The sequence below is a fragment of the Marmota monax genome, unplaced genomic scaffold, assembly GCF_021218885.2.
Source record: "Marmota monax isolate L192 unplaced genomic scaffold, Marmota_monax_Labrador192_F-V1.1 WCK01_AAM20220418_F8-fsc00034, whole genome shotgun sequence".
In the NCBI taxonomy this organism is placed as follows: domain Eukaryota; kingdom Metazoa; phylum Chordata; class Mammalia; order Rodentia; family Sciuridae; genus Marmota; species Marmota monax.
Window position 1 is genome coordinate 2,463,444 of NW_026693934.1, and position 19,392 is coordinate 2,482,835.

The following is a 19,392-nucleotide window of genomic DNA, read 5'->3' on the forward strand; positions in this document are numbered from 1 at the left end:
TGTCTTAATTAATTACTATGAAAATACTAGTTTTTTATGGTACCCTTCAACTTGAACTGTCCTATGATCAGTCAGTGGCACATAAAATCATTTCTCCTGGGAGAATGCCCCCACTGACTGTTACTTAAGATTGTCTTCTTCCCTGTGCCAAATAGCTGCATCATTTCACTCGAGTTAGGAACTGGAAGTTTTTTTCTCCAAGTGACACCTCTGCCCTACTTGCTTTAAGTAATTTCCTATGGTGTCCTTGGCTTATCTTCCTTTTCCTGAAATTTCTGCCCAACAAGTTTGGGGATCTCAATATTCTTGGTCTTATTTTCTTTTGACACCTTCTAAGTTTCTTCATACTCCTTCCACATACAGAGATTATTATTTTCTTTTTCAGCACTTCTCCATTTCACATCACAACCCAAGCCTGCTCTTACTCCATATATTATCAAGGTACCTCCAGGGCCTGGGGTTGTGGCTCAGTGGTAAAGCACTTGCCTAGCACACCTGAGGCACTGGGTTTGATCCCCAGAACCACATTAAAAAACAACTAAATAAACAAAATAAGTTACCTCCAATTTCTAAGTCTTTCCAAGATTTTGTCTTTGTATTGACTAACTTTTTGGTTCTCCTTCAAGAGTTTTCATGACACACAACTTTGTGAGACCTATTCACATCAGAGTTCAGAGTGTCTCTGGGAGTTGTGCAGTGCACAATTCATGTGGTTGAAATTATCATCCCTCTCGTCATTTTTACTCCAACCCTAGATTTTCCCTCCTCAGTACTGAAAAGACATGTGTGAAATTAAGTCAGCATTCACTTATTACTTATTTCTTCAAAATTTTTGTTGATGTCATTTATCTTCTCTAGTTTTCTTTCCCAATATTCTTATCATTGTGAGTCCACTTTTTCTTATTTTTATTACCATTTTATTGATATTTTTGGCTTATTGCATAGATAAGGTGTGTTCAATTGCTATGTTTAATATAGTTACTCAGTACCTTTTTAATTTTTATTCTAATTTGTTATATATGACAGCAGAATGCATTACAATTCATATTACACATATAGAGCACAATTTTTCATATCTCTGATTGAAAGTATATTCACACCAATTTGTGTCTTCATACATGTACTTTGGATAATAATGATCATCACATTCCACCATCATTTCTAACCCATTGCCTCCTCCCTTTCCCCTCCCACTCCTCTTCCCTATCCAGAATTGATCTAACCCTCCCATGCTCCCTATCCCACTATGAATCAGTCTCTTTATATCACAGAAAACATTTAGCATTTTGTTTTTTGAGGTTGGTTAACTTCACTTAGCATTATCTTTTCTAACTCCATCCATTTACCTGCAAATGCCATGATTTTATTCTCTTTTATTGTTTAGTAATATTCTATTGTGTATATATGTGCATGCAAGGCAAGCACTCTACTAACTGAGGTATATCCCTAGCTCTAGAACACATTTAAGGATACCATTTGTGCCTTGGTTTATTCTTCTATATTAAGAAAGATGGAAGTAAAAGTTTCCGTGATCCTTTGGTGGTGACTATTGTAGTTGTCATAATTTGGAAAATCTTCCTTTTCTCTCTCTTTCTAGAATAGTTGGGATAGAATAGTTTGTGTGGAATTATTATTTTTTTTTTACGAAATATTTGGTAGAATCTTCAGTAATGCTGTGAAGACAATGTATCTTTTGTGGGAAGATTTTTAATTACAAATTTAGTTTTTCAGTATATAAGGGATTATTCATATTAACTATTTATTAATTTAGCATTGTTAGTTGTGTCTATTAAGGAACTTAAAATTTTCATGTGATTTGTCAAATCTATAAGAATAGAGTTGTAAATTTGTTTGTTTATTTGTTTATTTATTATACAGGGCTTTTTACCCCAGACCTATAGTTCCAGACCACACCACCCTCTCTTTTTACTTTTTATTTTGAGACAGAGTCTTGCTAAGTTGACTAAGCAGTCCTCAAATTGTCAGTGCTCCTACCTCAGCCTCATGAGTCTTTAGGATTATATGTATGAGCAACCATGCTCAGCTTCTTTTTAAATGTGGGGGGTATATAGTGATTTACCTTTATCTTCCAGATACTTATAATATGTTTGATACTTATAATTCCTTCTTAGTTTTGTTTTGTGTAGATTTTCAAGGTCATAGGATACAAGATCAATATATAAAATCAATCATAAATATAAATGTTAGCAAGGAACAATTTGAAATTGAAGTTTAAAAAAAAAAACCCTGTTGTTATAAGATTGAAACTATGAGGTTCTTAATATAATTTGAGATTTTTAAGTTTATGAAAACACATGCAAATCAAAAAGTCCATAATAAATACCATGTATATATGTTTGTAAAATAGGAGGCTCAATAGCCTTAAGAGTCATTCTTCCCTATCTATAGATTTAGCATAGTTTCAATTGAAATCAATAGGATTTTGTACAAACTGGTTCTGAAATTTATATGGAAATATAATGGGCCAAGAAAATAAAAGTGATCTTGAGAAAAAACATAAAACAAACCATGAAGATTCATATTCCAAGGCTCAGATTTTATTGTCTTTCAAAATAATGTGATATTGTGGAGGACAGGAAGAAAGATGAGTGACACATAAGATTACAAAATTATATCCACAGGTATTTGTTGGATTGATTTTTAACAAAGGTGCCAAGCTAATTAAATGGAACTAAGTTAATATTCTTTTTTTTATTATTAGTTGTTCAAAATATTACATAGCTCTTGACATATCATATTTCATACATTTGATTCAAGTGGGTTATGAACTCCCATTTTTTCCCCATATACAGATTGCAGAATCACATCGGTTACACATCCACGTTTTTACATACTGCCATACTAGTGTCTATTGTATTCTGCTGGGAGAGGAGGGGAGGGGAGGGGGGATAGTAGAGGATAGGAAAGGCAGCAGAATAAGTTAATATTCTTAACAAATGGAACTGAAAAAATTTAAAACTTACATATAAAATGAAAATAAGCCTTGATTCATATATTTCCACATAAACAGAAACTAACTCAAAATGGACCACAAATGTAAGTTTCTAAAATTTCTATAAGAAGCATAAGCTAAATCATATAAGACAAAGACTTTTTAGGCATGAACTCCAAAAGCAGTGTTCATTACAAAAAGTTAAGATTGGAATTTATCGAAGGTAAGAATTTCTTGAGAAGTTCTATTATCTGAGAAACACTAGTATAGTTTCTCCTTACAGTGCAAAGAGAAACTATAAACTGAAAGAAATTATTCACAAATCACATATCTCATAATGCCCTTGTATCCAGAATACACAGATTATATGTCTGTATGTGTATGTGCATATTCTCATATCTCAATAAGTAAACAAACAACATAATTAAACATGGGCAAATACTGAAGATAACTTCAACATAAATATCTGATATGACTGGCAAATAAACATATGAAAAAACATTCAGTATCATTAGACATTGATAAATGCAAATTAAAATGAGAATGGTGTAGTAAACATGGTTACATACAAATTAAAATGACTACAAAATAAAGTAGAAGTGAAATTAAAAGCTAGTAAACCAAGTGTTGAGGAGAAGGCAGAATAGAAGGAAGAGAGATTTATTTGTGTTGAAAATACAAAGAGATACAGCAAATTTGGAAAGAGTTATTTAGTTTCTTCTAAAGTGAAGCATCTATTTACAATGTACCTCAGTATTCTCAGATTTATTCAGATAAATAATAATCCATATTGGCAAGAAAATTCATATGTAAATGTTTATATCAAGTTTATTGATAATAACCCCAAACAGGAAACAACATAAATATCCATCAATGAAATGAATAAAAAAATCCAAGGGACATTCACATGATGGAATAATATTCTACTATAAAAAGAGAAGAAATACTTATACTGACAATTTTTAATGCATATTAATTTCAAATATATTATTCTAATTTTAAAAAGTCAGACTCAAAATGCTATATGCTGGAAAATCCAATTTAAATGATATGCTGGAAAAGGCAAAACTACTCTGACAGAAAACAGATAGCAATTGCCAAAAACTGGTAGCAGGGAAATAGGTTGGTTGGAGAGACACACAGGGCAATGTTTAGGGATAATGGTTCTGTTCTATATCTTGATGATGATGTTGATGTATACACTTTTGACAATCATGTATTATACATTTGTCAAAACTTGTAAAGTGCCAGGTGCATTGACTCAGGCCTGTATTCTCAACATCTTGGGAAGCTAAGGCAGGATTGCAAATTTAAGGCCAGATTCAGCAATTTAGTGAGGCCCTAAACATTTTAGTAAGATCCTATATCAAAAATTAAAAATAAAATGGACTGAGAATGTGGCTCAGTGGTAAAACACTGCTGGGTTCAATCTCCAGTACCAAAAACAAAAACTTGAAGAATGCATTTAATCAATATGAATTATATCATAAAACCAACATGAATGAAAAGGTCTTAAAAATTTCCTAGGCTGGAGATGTGACTCAGTAGTGGTGTTACTTCTAGCATGTGTGAGGCCCTAGGCTTAACCCCAGTACTAACTAAAAGTAATCATAGTGACTGTGCAAATGCTATATCGTGCTATTTGAGAACACACAGAGAATGTGAGACCAGGACAAAAAACTCTGAAGGAATCCACATTAACAGTCATAAGCAGCCTCCTAATCTCTGCAAGACAGCTCACACTGAATTTTACTTGGCCAAGGAAACAGGGGCGAGAGGATGAATGATGTGACACAAATTATCACCACTCTAAATATGTCAAGCATTCGTCCTGCTGACAAGAGGGGCTGTCTGGCATGGTTAGCAGCTGCATCGGTTTTTCAGTCTCCGAGTACAAAAAGTGAGAGACATATTTATTTCTTTGACATGCTACATGAGGAATGAATAATTTTTTCCTCATTACTATGATTACCATTGTTGGTTAAAAGGCATTTTTGTACATGCTGAATTCCAGGAGTAGTTTTATTACTAAAATTAAGAATGAAACACCATTCCATTTTGTAAAATAATATCTCACGTAATTTATATCTGAAAAGGTGACTGTAATTCCAAAGAGATTCTAACCATTCTAACTTTCTCTCAGGGAGGAACATGCAACATGAAACATAAAATTAAAGTAGCTCAGCTGTGTTCTTACTGTCTTACTCTTCTTCCTCTACTAACTCCAATGCATGGGCGATGGGATTTGTTCAATATAGCCATAGAGGTAGCAGCATAACACTATTGCCAACAACGTGTTGGATCCTATTGCTGCACATAAAAATTGGCCAATGGTGGTGGCCAATTCAGACGTATTTAATAAACAAAACTAATGAGGAACTAAACCTTCGAATAATAATAACTTGAAATTGTTGGAATATGGTTTCCAAAGTCTAATCATCTATCTCTATCATTCTTTTTTACTCTGAGGCAGGTCATCATAATTTATTTGTGTTTTCTAAATAATATACTTGCATACATTTGTGGAAATGTGCCCTAAACTCCAGTGATATTAAAAAGCATTAACATCCCTAACGACTAAGCAGATTAGCATAAACATTTGGTGAAAATTGCTTTCTGAATTGTTAATTGGCTTGTGATTATATGACAAATTGTATGTAGATATACATTACTTCAGAGAACAATATTCATATTTTACAGAAACAAGAAGGTCAATATAGAAAATCTTTATTTTCTATGGTTAGTGTTTTCTTATCTGTTGGTGATTTTGAATTCATGTAGAAAGTTCAGGAGAATTCAATGAAAACAAACCAGAATGAAAAAGCTTCTTTATAAAATACCAAACAAAAGACGATAAAGCTAGAACGGTGTCATGTAACTGTAAACATGTAACTGTAAACTAAAAGAAAAAAAAAAACTCTTTATGCAAAGGACATAACCACAAATTGCTCAAACAGTACACAAATTATGATAAAAATATTAAGAATAGATATTTTGTTGTGCTCAATGGGTAACATTAAATGGCAAAATGAAAATGAAAATTATAATGAAAAAGAGTTACTGGGCTAGAGTCGTAGCTCAGTGGTAGAGAGCTTGCCTAGCATGTGTGAGGCACAGCACAGCATATAAATAAGTAAGATAAAAGTCCATCAACAACTAAAAAAAATATTTTTAAAAAAGAGATACTGTGTGTCAGAGAGCACTTTAAGAAAGCCTCATTAACTCATTTAAAAGACACAAGAACTCTGAGGGAATTTCTATCATTATTCACAATTTAGGGATGAGGCAAAACATATTATCTCTATAGTAAGTAGACCATCATCATGGTATTATGTAACAAAGAACCCTGACATCTCAAGGACTTAATCCCAAAAAGTTAATTCACCTTTTCAAAGATGTTACAGTCAAATGGTTCATCTGTTTCTGTAGTAGTTGTTTCTGTTGTAAATAAAACCACAATGCTGGCTGAATTATTTTAAAAAATGCATTTCCATTCATGGTTGTGGAGATGAAGAGTTCAGGGCCTACCTGGTGATGGCCTGCTTGTTGACAGTCTTGAAGCAACACAGTTCATCATGGAGCAAAAGACAAGGAATGTGTATGTGCATGTGCATGTGATTTTTTTTTTTAATGGCCTCTCTCATTTTTCTTATAAAACCACTCAAATTCATTCATGGGGGCTCTACCTTTGAGACTTCATCTAATCCTAATCACTTTCCCAAAGCCCCCATCTCTTAATGCCATTGTCAATTAAGTTTCTTCCCTCTTTATTTCACAGTGAGGAATAAATATCAACACATGTAGCCTTGGCAGGCACAGTAAAATCATCCAATACCACAGCAATTGTTAAGTGCTGTCTCAGATTTCTTTCATTTTGGACTTCTGCCAACCCGAGGTCTTAGGAATCTCCTGCTAGATCTCTTGCCTCCAGGTGGCTCACAAGTGAAGAGAGAATTGAAAATTGTTAGTGTATTTTAAAGGTCAAGTTAAGGAATGGCACACAGCAATCCTGCCTGCAATACTAGAATCCAGATGTATAGCGGCAACCTAACTGCAGTCAACTGGAAAATGTCATCTTTTTACTTACCTAGGAAGAGGAAAGTGGTTGATGAACATTTAGGAATTTTCTGACACATTCACATAGCCCAGGATTACTAAAACCAAGGTTAAAGTTATGGTACTCTATGCATTAAATTAATCTTATATTCCTCTGGTCTCCTCTTAATATTTGTTACTGATAGAAATTCAGAAATATATCTCTTGAACCTATTTCTAAGTAAAAAGATGGTTTAGAAGCTTAGCTGCCTCAAAGCTACCCCCATTACTTGTAAACTGTGAACTTATATTTGATGAAAAAAAAAAACATACACACATTTAATATTCTCCTTTTCAGGTTGTTCTCCTTTATAATTTTGATAACGATACGAAAATATTCCTTGAAAATAGCACAAAGTGGGCCTATGTGAGGAGAATCTTCATCAACTGAATTACATTTAATCCCTACAATAACACCTCCTTTCCATTAGTGAGAAAGTTATATTTTGTAATAAGGTTAAGATCAGATATCATGTTTATATGTTTCCCTTTCATATTATATTCCCTTAGGTACTAATAGTCTTTCTACTTCAGTCTAAGATCCAAACAAACAATAATATTGCATGAGCCAATGATTGTGCTCTGTGAAAATCACTCTGTGAAAACTAATGATTCAAGTTCAAAATTTTTTGTTGTACTCAAATAAGCTCTCTAACAAAATTAATCGGATGCTCTGTTAATTATGCACATAGTCATTACAGTGTTACATGTAATTAAGCATAAATGCTAAGCAGTTCAAACAAATAACTTTACAATAATTAGTATTGCTTGCACAGCCAAGTCAAATTTTAAATTTTACTTTTCACATTATTAGTTCTTCATAATTCTTCACGATCTGTTAGCAGAATCAATATTTACTATGTTTACATAATATCATATACTGTTTAATCATCTCCCAACCATTACCATGTGCATAAACCAGTCCTTGTGCAGGATACAAACCAAAAGCAAAGTTGCCCTTGTCTTTTTTTTAATATTTATTTTTTACTTGTACACAATACATTTATTTTATTTATTTTTATGTGGTACTGAGGATCGAACCCAGAGCCCCCTATGTGCTAGATGAGGGCTCTACCACTGAGCCACAACCCCAGCCTGCCCCACCACCCGCCCTTGTCTTTTTTCTCTTTCAATTACCAGCAATAGGTTAAAGCCTGGTCTTATAGATGCATTTTCCCCTCTTTCTTCTCAATCATCCCCATCACCATTCCACATTGATATCTCTTCAAGAATGCACCATATTCTTATCTATAGGCATTTCAAGAGTGAAGAAAGTAGAAAGAGGAGAACAGAAGTATTTGAGTTTTCTACTTTGGATTGAGATTGAAAAAGGAGAAGCCAGGTTATAAAGATTTAAGAGAAAAACAATGCATTTAAATCACTTAATTAATATGTCAGCCTTAATATTGAGACCAAATAATTTGGATCACACCCTACCTTCATTCTTTTTATGCCGTAACTTCATCTAAGTGTTTTCTATAAGAAAACTTTCCTATTTCCTTGTCCTTTTCAACCCCTGTTGCATTCACTTCTGTCCTCACTACCACACTGAATTGCTTTCCAAAGGCATTCCTTGATCTGTTAGGAAATCTCCTTCATTTTCTAGTCTTTTTTTTTTTTTTACGTTTTAATTTTTTTTATTGGTTGTTCAAAACATTATAAAGCTCTTGACATATCATATTTCATACATTAGATTCAAGTTGGTTATGAACTCCCAATTTTACCCCAAATACAGATTGCAGAATCACATCGGTTACACATCCACATTTTTACATAATGCCCTATTAGTAACTGTTGTATTCTGCTACCTTTCCTATCCTCTACCATCCCCCCTCCCTCCCCTCCCATCTTCTCTCTCTACCCCATCCACTGTAATTCATATCTCTCCTTGTTTATTTTCCCATTCCCCTCACAACCTCTTATATGTAATTTTGTATAACAATGAGGGTCTCCCTCCATTACCATGCAATTTCCCTTTTCTCTCCCTTTCCATCCCACCTCATGTATCTGTTTAATGTTAATCTTTTCTTCCTGCTCTTCCTCCCTGCTCTGTTCTTAGTTGCTCTCATTATATCAAAGAAGACATTTGGTATTTGTTTTCTAGGGATTGGCTAGCTTCACTAAGCATAATCTGCTCTAGTGCCATCCATTTCCCTGAAAATTCTATGATTTGGTCATTTTTTAGTGCTGCGTAATACTCCATGGTGTATAAATGCCACATTTTTTTTATCCATTCATCTATTGAAGGGCATCTGGGTTGGTTCCACAGTCTAGCAATTGTGAATTGTGCTTCTATGAACATCGATGTAGCAGTATCCCTGTAGTACGCTCTTTTAAGGTCTTCAGGGAAAAGTCCAAGAAGGGCAATAGCTGGGTCAAATGGTGGTTCCATTCCCAGCTTTCCCAGGAATCTCCATACTGCTTTCCAGATTGGCCGCACCAGTTTGCAGTCCCACCAGCAATGTACAAGAGTACCCTTTTCCCCATATCCTCTCCAGCACTTGTTGTTGTTTGACTTCATAATGGCTGCCAATCTTACTGGAGTGAGATGGTATCTTAGGGTGGTTTTGATTTGCATTTCTCTGACTGCTAGAGATGGTGAGCATTTTTTCATGATTCTTTATCCATGTGTATTTCTCACTGAATTTAACATTGATTTTCCTGATTACTTGTATGGACTGTCTTTCCTAGGTTTTCTGAAGCTTTCTGGGTTCTCTGCCTATGTGGTTGACTATTTCAGGGTTTTTTTTGTTGTTGTCATTGATGTCTCTTCTGTTTGATTTTCACATGTGGCAGTTCTCCTTTGGGTTTTATTTGTATCTCAAACAGTGTTTAAAGGAACAGTCCTTTACTTGTTAGGTTCCATGTACTAACTTCATGCTTACGACTTCCATATCTATATCTACATTCCAGACTTCTCTTTTAGAGGTAAACCGAAATTCTGAGCTCTTCTCTGGTCATTATATTGCAAACATGTAAAACCTAAAGATAGTCAAAGACAAACATAATATATGTTTTTAATGTCTGTGCTTTTTAGTCATAAAGTATTACTATAGGTTATACTAGTGGAATTTCCACTACTCTTTCCCTGTCACATTGTAAATCCTCAATGTGTCTAAAACAGTTTTGCATTTGTGGAACCCTAGCAGAGGGCTTTGATTAGGTGCTCAATAAATATTGAACTAAAATAGCATATAAATTCAAGCCACTTTTGGACAAATTCCACCATAATGAAACAAGATTTGACAACTCAATTACCTAACTTTAAGAGGTAAATGAACTATCTTTGGGATGTATCTTAATAGACTAGAAATAATATTAATTTCATTTTAAAGTTAAGCTATTTCATTGATTAACTCATTCAATACAAATCCTATAAATCACTTTCTATGTCTTTAGTAAACTACTAAGTCTAGAATTACAAATGTAAATAAACAAATAAAATTAATTCATTAAATGACATGCCATGGTTTGAACCATCCCCAGATGGTACATTGGGAATCAGAACAGTTTATAACAAGATGGGGCCTCAAAGTGACACTGAGCTTGTTTTGCAATCATGTTCTGTCATATATATTATATATATAATATATATATATTATATATAATATATATATATATTATATATATAATGTATATTATATATGTTATAATCTTGGACTAGTTATCTGCTATCAATCTCCTCTTCTTTAAATTATGAGGTTTCACAGAATTTTCATATTTACAGAACCTGAAATATAATACTTTCTACATTTCGTACTAATGAGGAGAACAGAAATTCACAAAGCATCATTTATTTCATATTGTATTGGTATAATTTTTACAGACAAAATCAATGGTATTTATGTGTTAAATAACTGTTCATTACTATATTTATGTGTCACTAGCATTAACCAATTATGCAAGATTACAAATTAGGTGTAATTCATTTGTATAGTAGTTAAAATTGCCTCAAGAAAACCAAAATGTTCTAGGTATTTCAAGAGAAAAGGCATTTGATATAAAATATTAGTTGTTATTGTACAGTACTTATGTTCCAGACAGAAAGGAAGTCTTGAAACTTAGTAAGTTTGCAAGTGGCAAATAGACATGAAAACAGTACCAAGGTTTCTACCCCACCCTTCCAACCTCAGGTTGATGAGAAGAAATGGAAGCCAGCAAAGAAGTCTGTGACATAGGAAAGCCAAGAGCACAGTAGCGTGGAAGCAGAGTCAATTGTGAGAACAAACCAAAAAAGAAATAGTTACCAACTGTGTCAAATGCTGCTGATAGTTCAAGTAAAGGGAAGACAGAGAAAAGATCATTGCACTTATCAACAAATAGGTCATTGGAGACTTTTATGTGAAGCACTAGGAGTTAAAACTGAATGGCTGGGTTTAAAGTAGAAAGAGAGAGAGAGAGAGAGAGAGAGAGAGAGAGAGAGAGAGAGAGAGAGAGAGAAAGAGAGAGAAAGAGAGAGATTGAGATTCTTTTATAAGTTTTATTTTAAGAGAAACAGAATTGAGCAGTATTGACAATTGGGTAAGTGAAATCCAGGGTTTTTATTTATAAGTTGGGAAAAAAATAAGAGCACCGAGAATAAACTAGTGCAGAATTCAGAAATCTTTCTCTGTTAAGGGATTATAGTAAATTATTTTAGACTTTTTAGGCCCTACCATTTCTGGGGTAGAGTGAAAAGAGCCATACGCAACATGTAAATAATGGGTGTGACTGTGCTCCAATGAACATTATCATATAAAAACCATACTGGGAACTTAGTTTGTCAATCCTGACCTAATATCAACAGGGTGGGGGGCATGATTACATAATTAAAAAGGAAGAGGAGCACAGTTCAAGTGAAATCTGTGAGTAGATGAGTGCAGATGGGATTTGTGCCTACCAGGTGGTGTGGGAGCATTGACAATGAATTCCATTAAGTTTGAAAGGCAAGGGAGACAAGAACATGCATCAATAGGTAGATGGGCACTGTGAACCTGGAAAATCTCTTCTGATTGCTTTAGTTTCCTCAAAGATGTAGAAAGCAAGATTGACATATATAAGTGAATATTAGGAAGGAGCTTTGAAGTTTTAAGAGAAAGTGTATATAATAGTTGCATGAGAGAGTTGAAAAAAAAAACTAAGCTAAAGGAATACTATAGACAATTATTGTTTTAGTAATATACCCAGTGTTCAATTTAGGAGGTTCAACTGTGTTCTTTTCCCCACATAGGAATTTTTATTCATTTTCATTGTAATTTATAATTTTTCAGAAGTGCCAGATAAGCTTATGACAAATTATGACATATTTTGAGTCATTGAATGTTCAAAATACTTTTTTACCTACTATGAAAAAAAAAAACTATGGAATTCATTAATACCTCTACATTAATACCCCTAATTTGGACAGTAAAATTAGTCATGCATTCAACTAAATATATTTCTATGTTTATATATTTCTAGATTATTTCTGTTAGGAACTTTTTTTTTAATGTATATGCTCCTGTCACTTCATCTGTGTTTCATGCATTTATCATATTGAATCCTAAGTTTCTCTGATGGTTTACTAAGTTTTGATTCAATGATGTATAAATTTTTAAAGTGTTCAGATGTAATGAAAAATATAATTTCCAGTATTTATAAAATATTTTGGTACTGATGGAAAATAAATTATTAAGATGGAATATATTCACACTGATTACTATGAAGGTTACACATGGATTGGTGAATCAAAACAAGGTCTTGAAAGATAGAAAATCATTTGATGTGTGAAATAAAAAAGGAATGGATTGTAAAATCAACCAATGAGTTGATATTTTTTTTCTTTTGAAATAATTTAATTTACTAGACATTGGAATGGAAAGAATCTGTGACTTTGAACATAGTGACAAGCTAAAAAACTGAAAGACCCAATTGATTGATCTTAAATTTTATTAACATAACTTCAAACAAATGCAATCCAACATATTTTAAAGGAATAGACATTGTTTCTTCTCTAGATTAATCATGGAATCTTACTGAGAGAATAATCAGAACTGTTTAATTACCATTATTACTAAATAAATATAACCAATATTTAAAGTTTAGAACTATACATATGTTCACAGTTTAACATAGAGACTATATTTGTTTTTCAACTACAGAATTGTTAACCAATTGCCAGCAGCTGAATTGTCAGTATAAGTGTGCAATGGTGAGGAATAGTACAAGATGTTACTGTGAGGATGGATTTGAAGTAAAAGAAGATGGGAGAAGCTGCAGAGGTAAGTGTAAAATTAAACTATATTTGTGTTAACTCTACTTGTTTTCAGTTTTACATTATTGTAACAAATGCCTGCTCTGACCTACTCAAATTGAGGAAAGGTTAATTACCCACCATTTTGAAGGTTTCAGTCCCTGACTGATTGGTCCCATTGCTTTTGGACCTGTAACAATGGTGGAAACACAATGGATGAAGCCCATTCATTCATGGCCAGAAATTAAAGAAAGAGATGAATAGATAAATCTCCCAATCTCCCTTCCCTAAGCTCTTTAAAGCTCAACCACCTTCAATAAACACCTTGAAGTAAGAATAAAGCCTCCCATGCATGAGCTGTGTGGCAACACTATTATTATTATTATTATTATTATTATTATTATTATTATTATTATCATTATTATTATTTATAGAGGCTTAGTTAATAGAAAATAATATATCTCTGAGCACCTATCATGTTCCACTTAAAGTTTGTTAACTCTTTTTTTTTTAGATTTAAAAGTTAATACGTCCCCCCAAAATGTAAACATTACTCTTATGAGTTTATATCAATACATTTTCAATATGTTTCAAAATAATATCAGAATGTCAAAAAGGGCAAATGTTTTAGTTAAACATTAACAAATAGATTTAATTATTATATATTTTTAAATGTTTTATGGTAGTCATATGGCTACAGTCTAGTAAAAATTTATTAATTAAGTTAATTATTGCTTAGTTATGTAAGGTTCTTTATAATTTTTACATTGGTAATTACGGTAGCAGCTACTTACCAATAGCAATAATAATAGATATAAATATTGATACATATATATTATGTACATTATTTGATATGGTACTTAGAATCTGTATTTATTTCAAATCTCTTAAGGGAGTATGTGTGTGTGCGCGCGAGCATACACACAAAATCAGGGAATAGCTGCATTGCCCAACTTCTAATAATTGGAACATTTTCCAAAGAAATTGTGCTTTGCTGATTATTTTAATAACCTTCACTTTCATATTATCACTTTACCTTAATTCACATTCTTAAAGTTGAAAGAATCCTTAAAGAAATATTGTTTAAAATGCTGGAGAAAAAAAGCAACCAAAGACAGATGCTGAAAAGTTAATTGACTTGCTTATGTTCACACTCTTCTCAGTGATAGAGTTGAGAATAAAATCCCAATCTTCAGAGACTTGTTACTTTTATCATGAAATGTCTCATTGCCTTTTCAGATATATCTGTGGTTTGAACTTTAGTTTACTATTTGTTTATTAATATAAAACTTTTTATAATACGATTGATTACTAAATACTCATTAGAGTCTGCTATAAGAGGATCAGGTTGATATGTTTAGTTGTGTCATATTTTTTGAACCAACATTTAAAAATAAGTCATTACATATAAAAGTCCAGACATTCTGAAAAAAATCTAGGGAATTCTAGATCCCTCATAATCACAAAAGTCAGCTTGATGTACATGGCTTCAAATATAAATGGTGCCTTAGGACACATGTGGAATTTGTGGTTCAAAATAGCCCTTACTATTTAAATGTGTTAGATTTAGGTACCTATAACGCATATTTCTCTCTTATTTTCTACACCTTACTCCAGTAAGAATCAGGATTTTCAGTTCCTTTTGCAAGGATAAATTGAAGTCTTGAATTTCCTAGTCTTTGAATTAAATGCAAAAATACAATCATAGTTGATCCCTCCTTTTGAACATTAGTAACAATTGTATAGCAATAATTTGAGAAATCACTAATGGAAAAGAAACTCGTTTTATTTTCTCCAAACATTTGACTGGCTGGGTCTGAGAATCACTTATACTTCCATGAAACTGTATTTCCAGTCAATTCTCTGTCCTTAAAGGAAAAAGAAGGCAGCATCACAAGTAATGACTTGTCCATTCCTTTGTGGCCAATTTTGTGGAGCTGTATCATGTCACAGCAGTATATTTTAGCTAAGTAGAAAGAACAAAAAAATCATTAATCACATTTCTTTCCTGTATAAGTATATCAGAAATGCCAAAATAGAAACCAATAATATTAAAGTAGAAAAATCTGTGGAAATAGACAAGAATCATTACTGCAACCAGAGCCTGGATTTTACCAAATGGAAGACTAGATTTCTTTTAGTATTACCATAGACTTAATTCCAAACTCTGTTCTTTCAATTCCAAAAGCGCTTATTGCAAATGAGCCATCCATGGCTGCAGGTTATTATAGGACACTAAAAAAAATCAGAGAATAGAGCAAATTAATTCCATACAACTACATTGTTTTCCAATTTAAATTGTCCCTTATGATATTCAGCAATCTTTTTGATTTCCCTTAGTAACTTCCTTTATTAGCTTGGGTTTTCCCAAAAGCCAGTTCTGAAACAAGGATTCAAGATTCAAGGTTTATTTGTGCCTCACCATGCTTTTTTTCTTTTTTCTTCCTTCCTTTCTTCCTTTCTGTTCTTCTTTCTTTCTTTCTTCTTTTTTTCAATAATGGCAGTGAGAGGTAATCTAGAAAGAGAATAGCTAGAAAAATTAAACTGTCTACAACAAGGTTTGACTGAGCTGAAATGTGTTCTCCATCCCTCTAGGATGAGGGATGAAGGGACTTAGGTTTTAATGTACATTTCCAAATAGGCAAGAAGCAAGTGGTCATGTGCTAGAGAATGTTTTATCTCTCCTGGAACTTTGACCAACCTGCCTTGAATTCTAGCAGAGCTTCTCATGAGATGATTTGGAGGAATTGCACATCCCTCAGACACAATGAAAGATCCCCACAGGTGCAGAAGTACATGTAAATATTTGAGGGATATGAACAGACAGTATCTGTGTGTGACAGCCCCCTTGACCATCACTTGTAAAAGGGTACTTCAATCATTCTTTATTCTCTTAAAATATGTTTCCTTAATCTATTCTCTTTCATATTATCAATGAGTTTTTATTTTCTAAACATTTTTGTAGGTACCATAAATATTAACTCAAACTCCTCTCCTTTCTCCTCAGGATTTGCATTTATACACCAATATGCTTTTTTTTGTTCTCATTTCAGAATAGGTTTACTTCTTTAATTTGCTTGTTTCCCATTTTTATTGCTGCCCAACTGAACTTTTGTCTTATCTTAGTCCATTAATTTTCACCTCTTCTGTATGTTTAAATAATGTTCTTTCACTGTCTCACATTGTAGTCAATACATAAGTTCACATTTCTCCCATAAAAAATACATGCAAAATAAAACAAGAAACATGCAAACATCTACATTAGATACTGCTTCTTCTTATAGCCTCATTCCTGTCCCCATCTCTTCTTTATTATTTGAGATGTTTAACAACTGACTGTACTTACATTCTCAATTTTGTTATTTCAATTTTATGTCTCAATCCTTCATTCCTATTATGTGGCTTCTAATATTATAACAAAAGTCAAACACCTTTAAACTTTCTATTTCCTTCAGATCTAGTTGAGACTAGTGAAAATCATCAATTTTATTCCCTAAGTACTTTTACAGCCTTTTCAGTTTATCTGGACTTTCCCAGAGCACCAGTGTTCTTGATTATCTTCACTACAAACTCCACCTCCCATTTATATACATAAAGCATAAGTTTGAGATCATATGGCAACTTTCTTCATTCCATACTCATCAACCCAGAGTGACATTCAACTCTTTCTAGAGTCCCACAAAACTGTCAGGTAAAATCCACTGAAACAATATATTTGTGTGTATAGTGGAATTATTTGAAAGCTTGATAGATAAAGATTTTATATAACAACAAGAAAATTCTACACTACCAGGATCAAAACATAAGTGTCCTATTCTCCTAATCGAGGAATCCAAATGAGAATTCAATCTTTATTTTGTTGAATTTCTTCATTGCATATAATTCATTGCATATAATCCTTTTAAACATTTTGATAATCTTGAAAAGTTCTTCTTTTCTTAACTCTTCCTGAATTAGTCATGAAGTCTCCTACATAGGAGGCTCATGGACTCCTTTTTCTGGCCTGCCCTTTCCACATCAGCACCTGATAACAATTTACTCCAGCCAAATTATTATTTTTTTCCTTAATTTCCATTTCTCTATAGAAATAACCATTTTCTGTTTGTTTAAATTTATTATTTATATGCTATTGAGTCCCAAATGATATAGAACAGATCTTAGTCTATATTAACAGTCCAGTATTGTCAATTGCTTATTACACATTTACTGAGAAATGCTCTCTGGACACCTCAAGCTTAACATAATCAAATCAAAGTCATTATCCCCTCTCATCATATCTCTACTCAAATCCACACTCCTATATTCTCTATTGCAAAATTGAACCACCATTCATATCCATCACTTCCAAACAGTTTTAAACCTTATCTATTTTAATTGTGTAAATCTTAGAGTTTATTCCCTTTTCTTCATATCTAACAACTTAATTAACTTTCCAGGATCTGTTCTTTACATTGACCAATCCATCTTTTCATCCGAACTTGTTTTGGTTGAGAATGCAAAGTTGATTATATGGCTTATCTAATTTTTTTACTTTTCCATTGCCTTTGTTTAATATACCCCTTTTGGTTCAGTAGGGTAGATTTCTTGCCTACCCATCACAAATGCAAGTAAAACTTGTATTTAAAAAATTATTTGATATTAAATTTGATCTTTTCTTCTTTGCTTTATTATCTGTTCCTCAAATTATTTTCCCATTCTCATCTCCTGCTACTTGCCCTAATACACCTTTACTGTACTTGATTCCTTGCGCTTCTATGAAACCCATACTACATCATCCCAATGTCTTTTACATTGTATTGTATTTAACTAAAATGTTCCTTTTTATCAATCCTTTCTTGTTTTTGTTTTTTGATATGAAGTTTCCACTTAGTATTCTCCCTCCAGGCCCAAGCAAATGTACTTCCTTCTCTCGGATTGTCTTATTATTAGGATATGCCTTTACAATAAAGAAATGCATAGTATCAAAATAATATCTCACTGAACTTGTATCATTTAAGGACACAACACAAGTTTTTTTTTTTTTTCAATTCTATTTTATTCTGGGATTAGTACAGAGGTTGGTACATAGGTCAGACTGAATATACATCTGTCTAAAAAATTAAGTATGACAAGATGTCTTTTTGTTTCATTGGTCAGTTAAGAATCATTAAACATCTGCTGTTTATGGAGATTTAAACTAGATGGTAGAGGAAGGAAGTAAGATATTCAAATAAAATTTAATTAAAATGTCTGGTTTCAATAAGTGCTTGATAGTTTCCCCTTTCTAAATTAGTGAGGGTGATTTACATAGCTTGGCTCAGAACTCTTATTAAATCTGTAGATTGAAAACCATGTCACAAGACTGATTCTTTGTTAAAATAGTAAAAGACTGGTTATGAACACTGGAACTATTCAATAAATATTAATTGCAGTGTATGTCATACCTTGACCAAAATAACCAAGGACTTCTTGCCTACCCATCACAAATGCAAAACTTGTATTTAACAAATGATTTGATATTAAATTTGATCATTTTTTTCTTTGTAAATATTAAAGCAACAATGAACTTGAATTTCAGTTAGTGTGGTCTTGAAAAGTCATATTGGTGTTAGTGCTTCCTTTCATAAGCAAGAGTCTGTTTCCAAAGTTCAAACATACATGCATTCTTCAAGGAGAAATAAAAATGTCTAAGAGTTATGTTGCTTAGAAATGATGCCAATTTTCCTTTTAGATCGAGACGAATGTGCTATTTATGGTACCTGCAGCCAGACCTGCATAAATACACATGGCTCCTATGCTTGCAGTTGTGTGGAGGGCTATCTAATGCAGCCAGACAACCGGTCTTGCAAAGCCAAAAATGGTAAGTGATTTTTTTTTTGTCCCGAATTCCTTGTTTCCTTTACACAGTTTCTTTTCATTAGAAATGAAGTATAGCAATATGGATTTGGAAGGGTAGAGGTTCCTTCATTTCTATACACTGATCCATAGTTAGAAATCTAGAGCCCTTCTTTCAGCTGTCACTGATTATTATAAAACTCCTTCCATTACAGGAAGTTTCTAATTAGCCAAAACCTGCTGCAAAAAGATGGATTAATTGGTTTGAATTACCCATCTCTTTCCTGGAATAGTAAGATAGGATTCCTAACAGGTTTCC

The 19,392-nt window shown here is 32.8% G+C and overlaps 1 protein-coding gene across 1 annotated transcript in view; it reads left to right on the forward strand.

Moving 5' to 3' along the window:
• Lrp1b (LDL receptor related protein 1B) overlaps window positions 1-19,392 on the forward strand; it is a 1,856,415-nt gene that overhangs the window by 818,131 nt on the left and 1,018,892 nt on the right. The window contains exons 4-5 of the mRNA XM_058585368.1: window positions 13,168-13,287; window positions 18,970-19,098. Coding sequence (XP_058441351.1) covers window positions 13,168-13,287; window positions 18,970-19,098 — 249 coding nt within the window. The remainder of the gene's footprint in view (window positions 1-13,167; window positions 13,288-18,969; window positions 19,099-19,392) is intronic.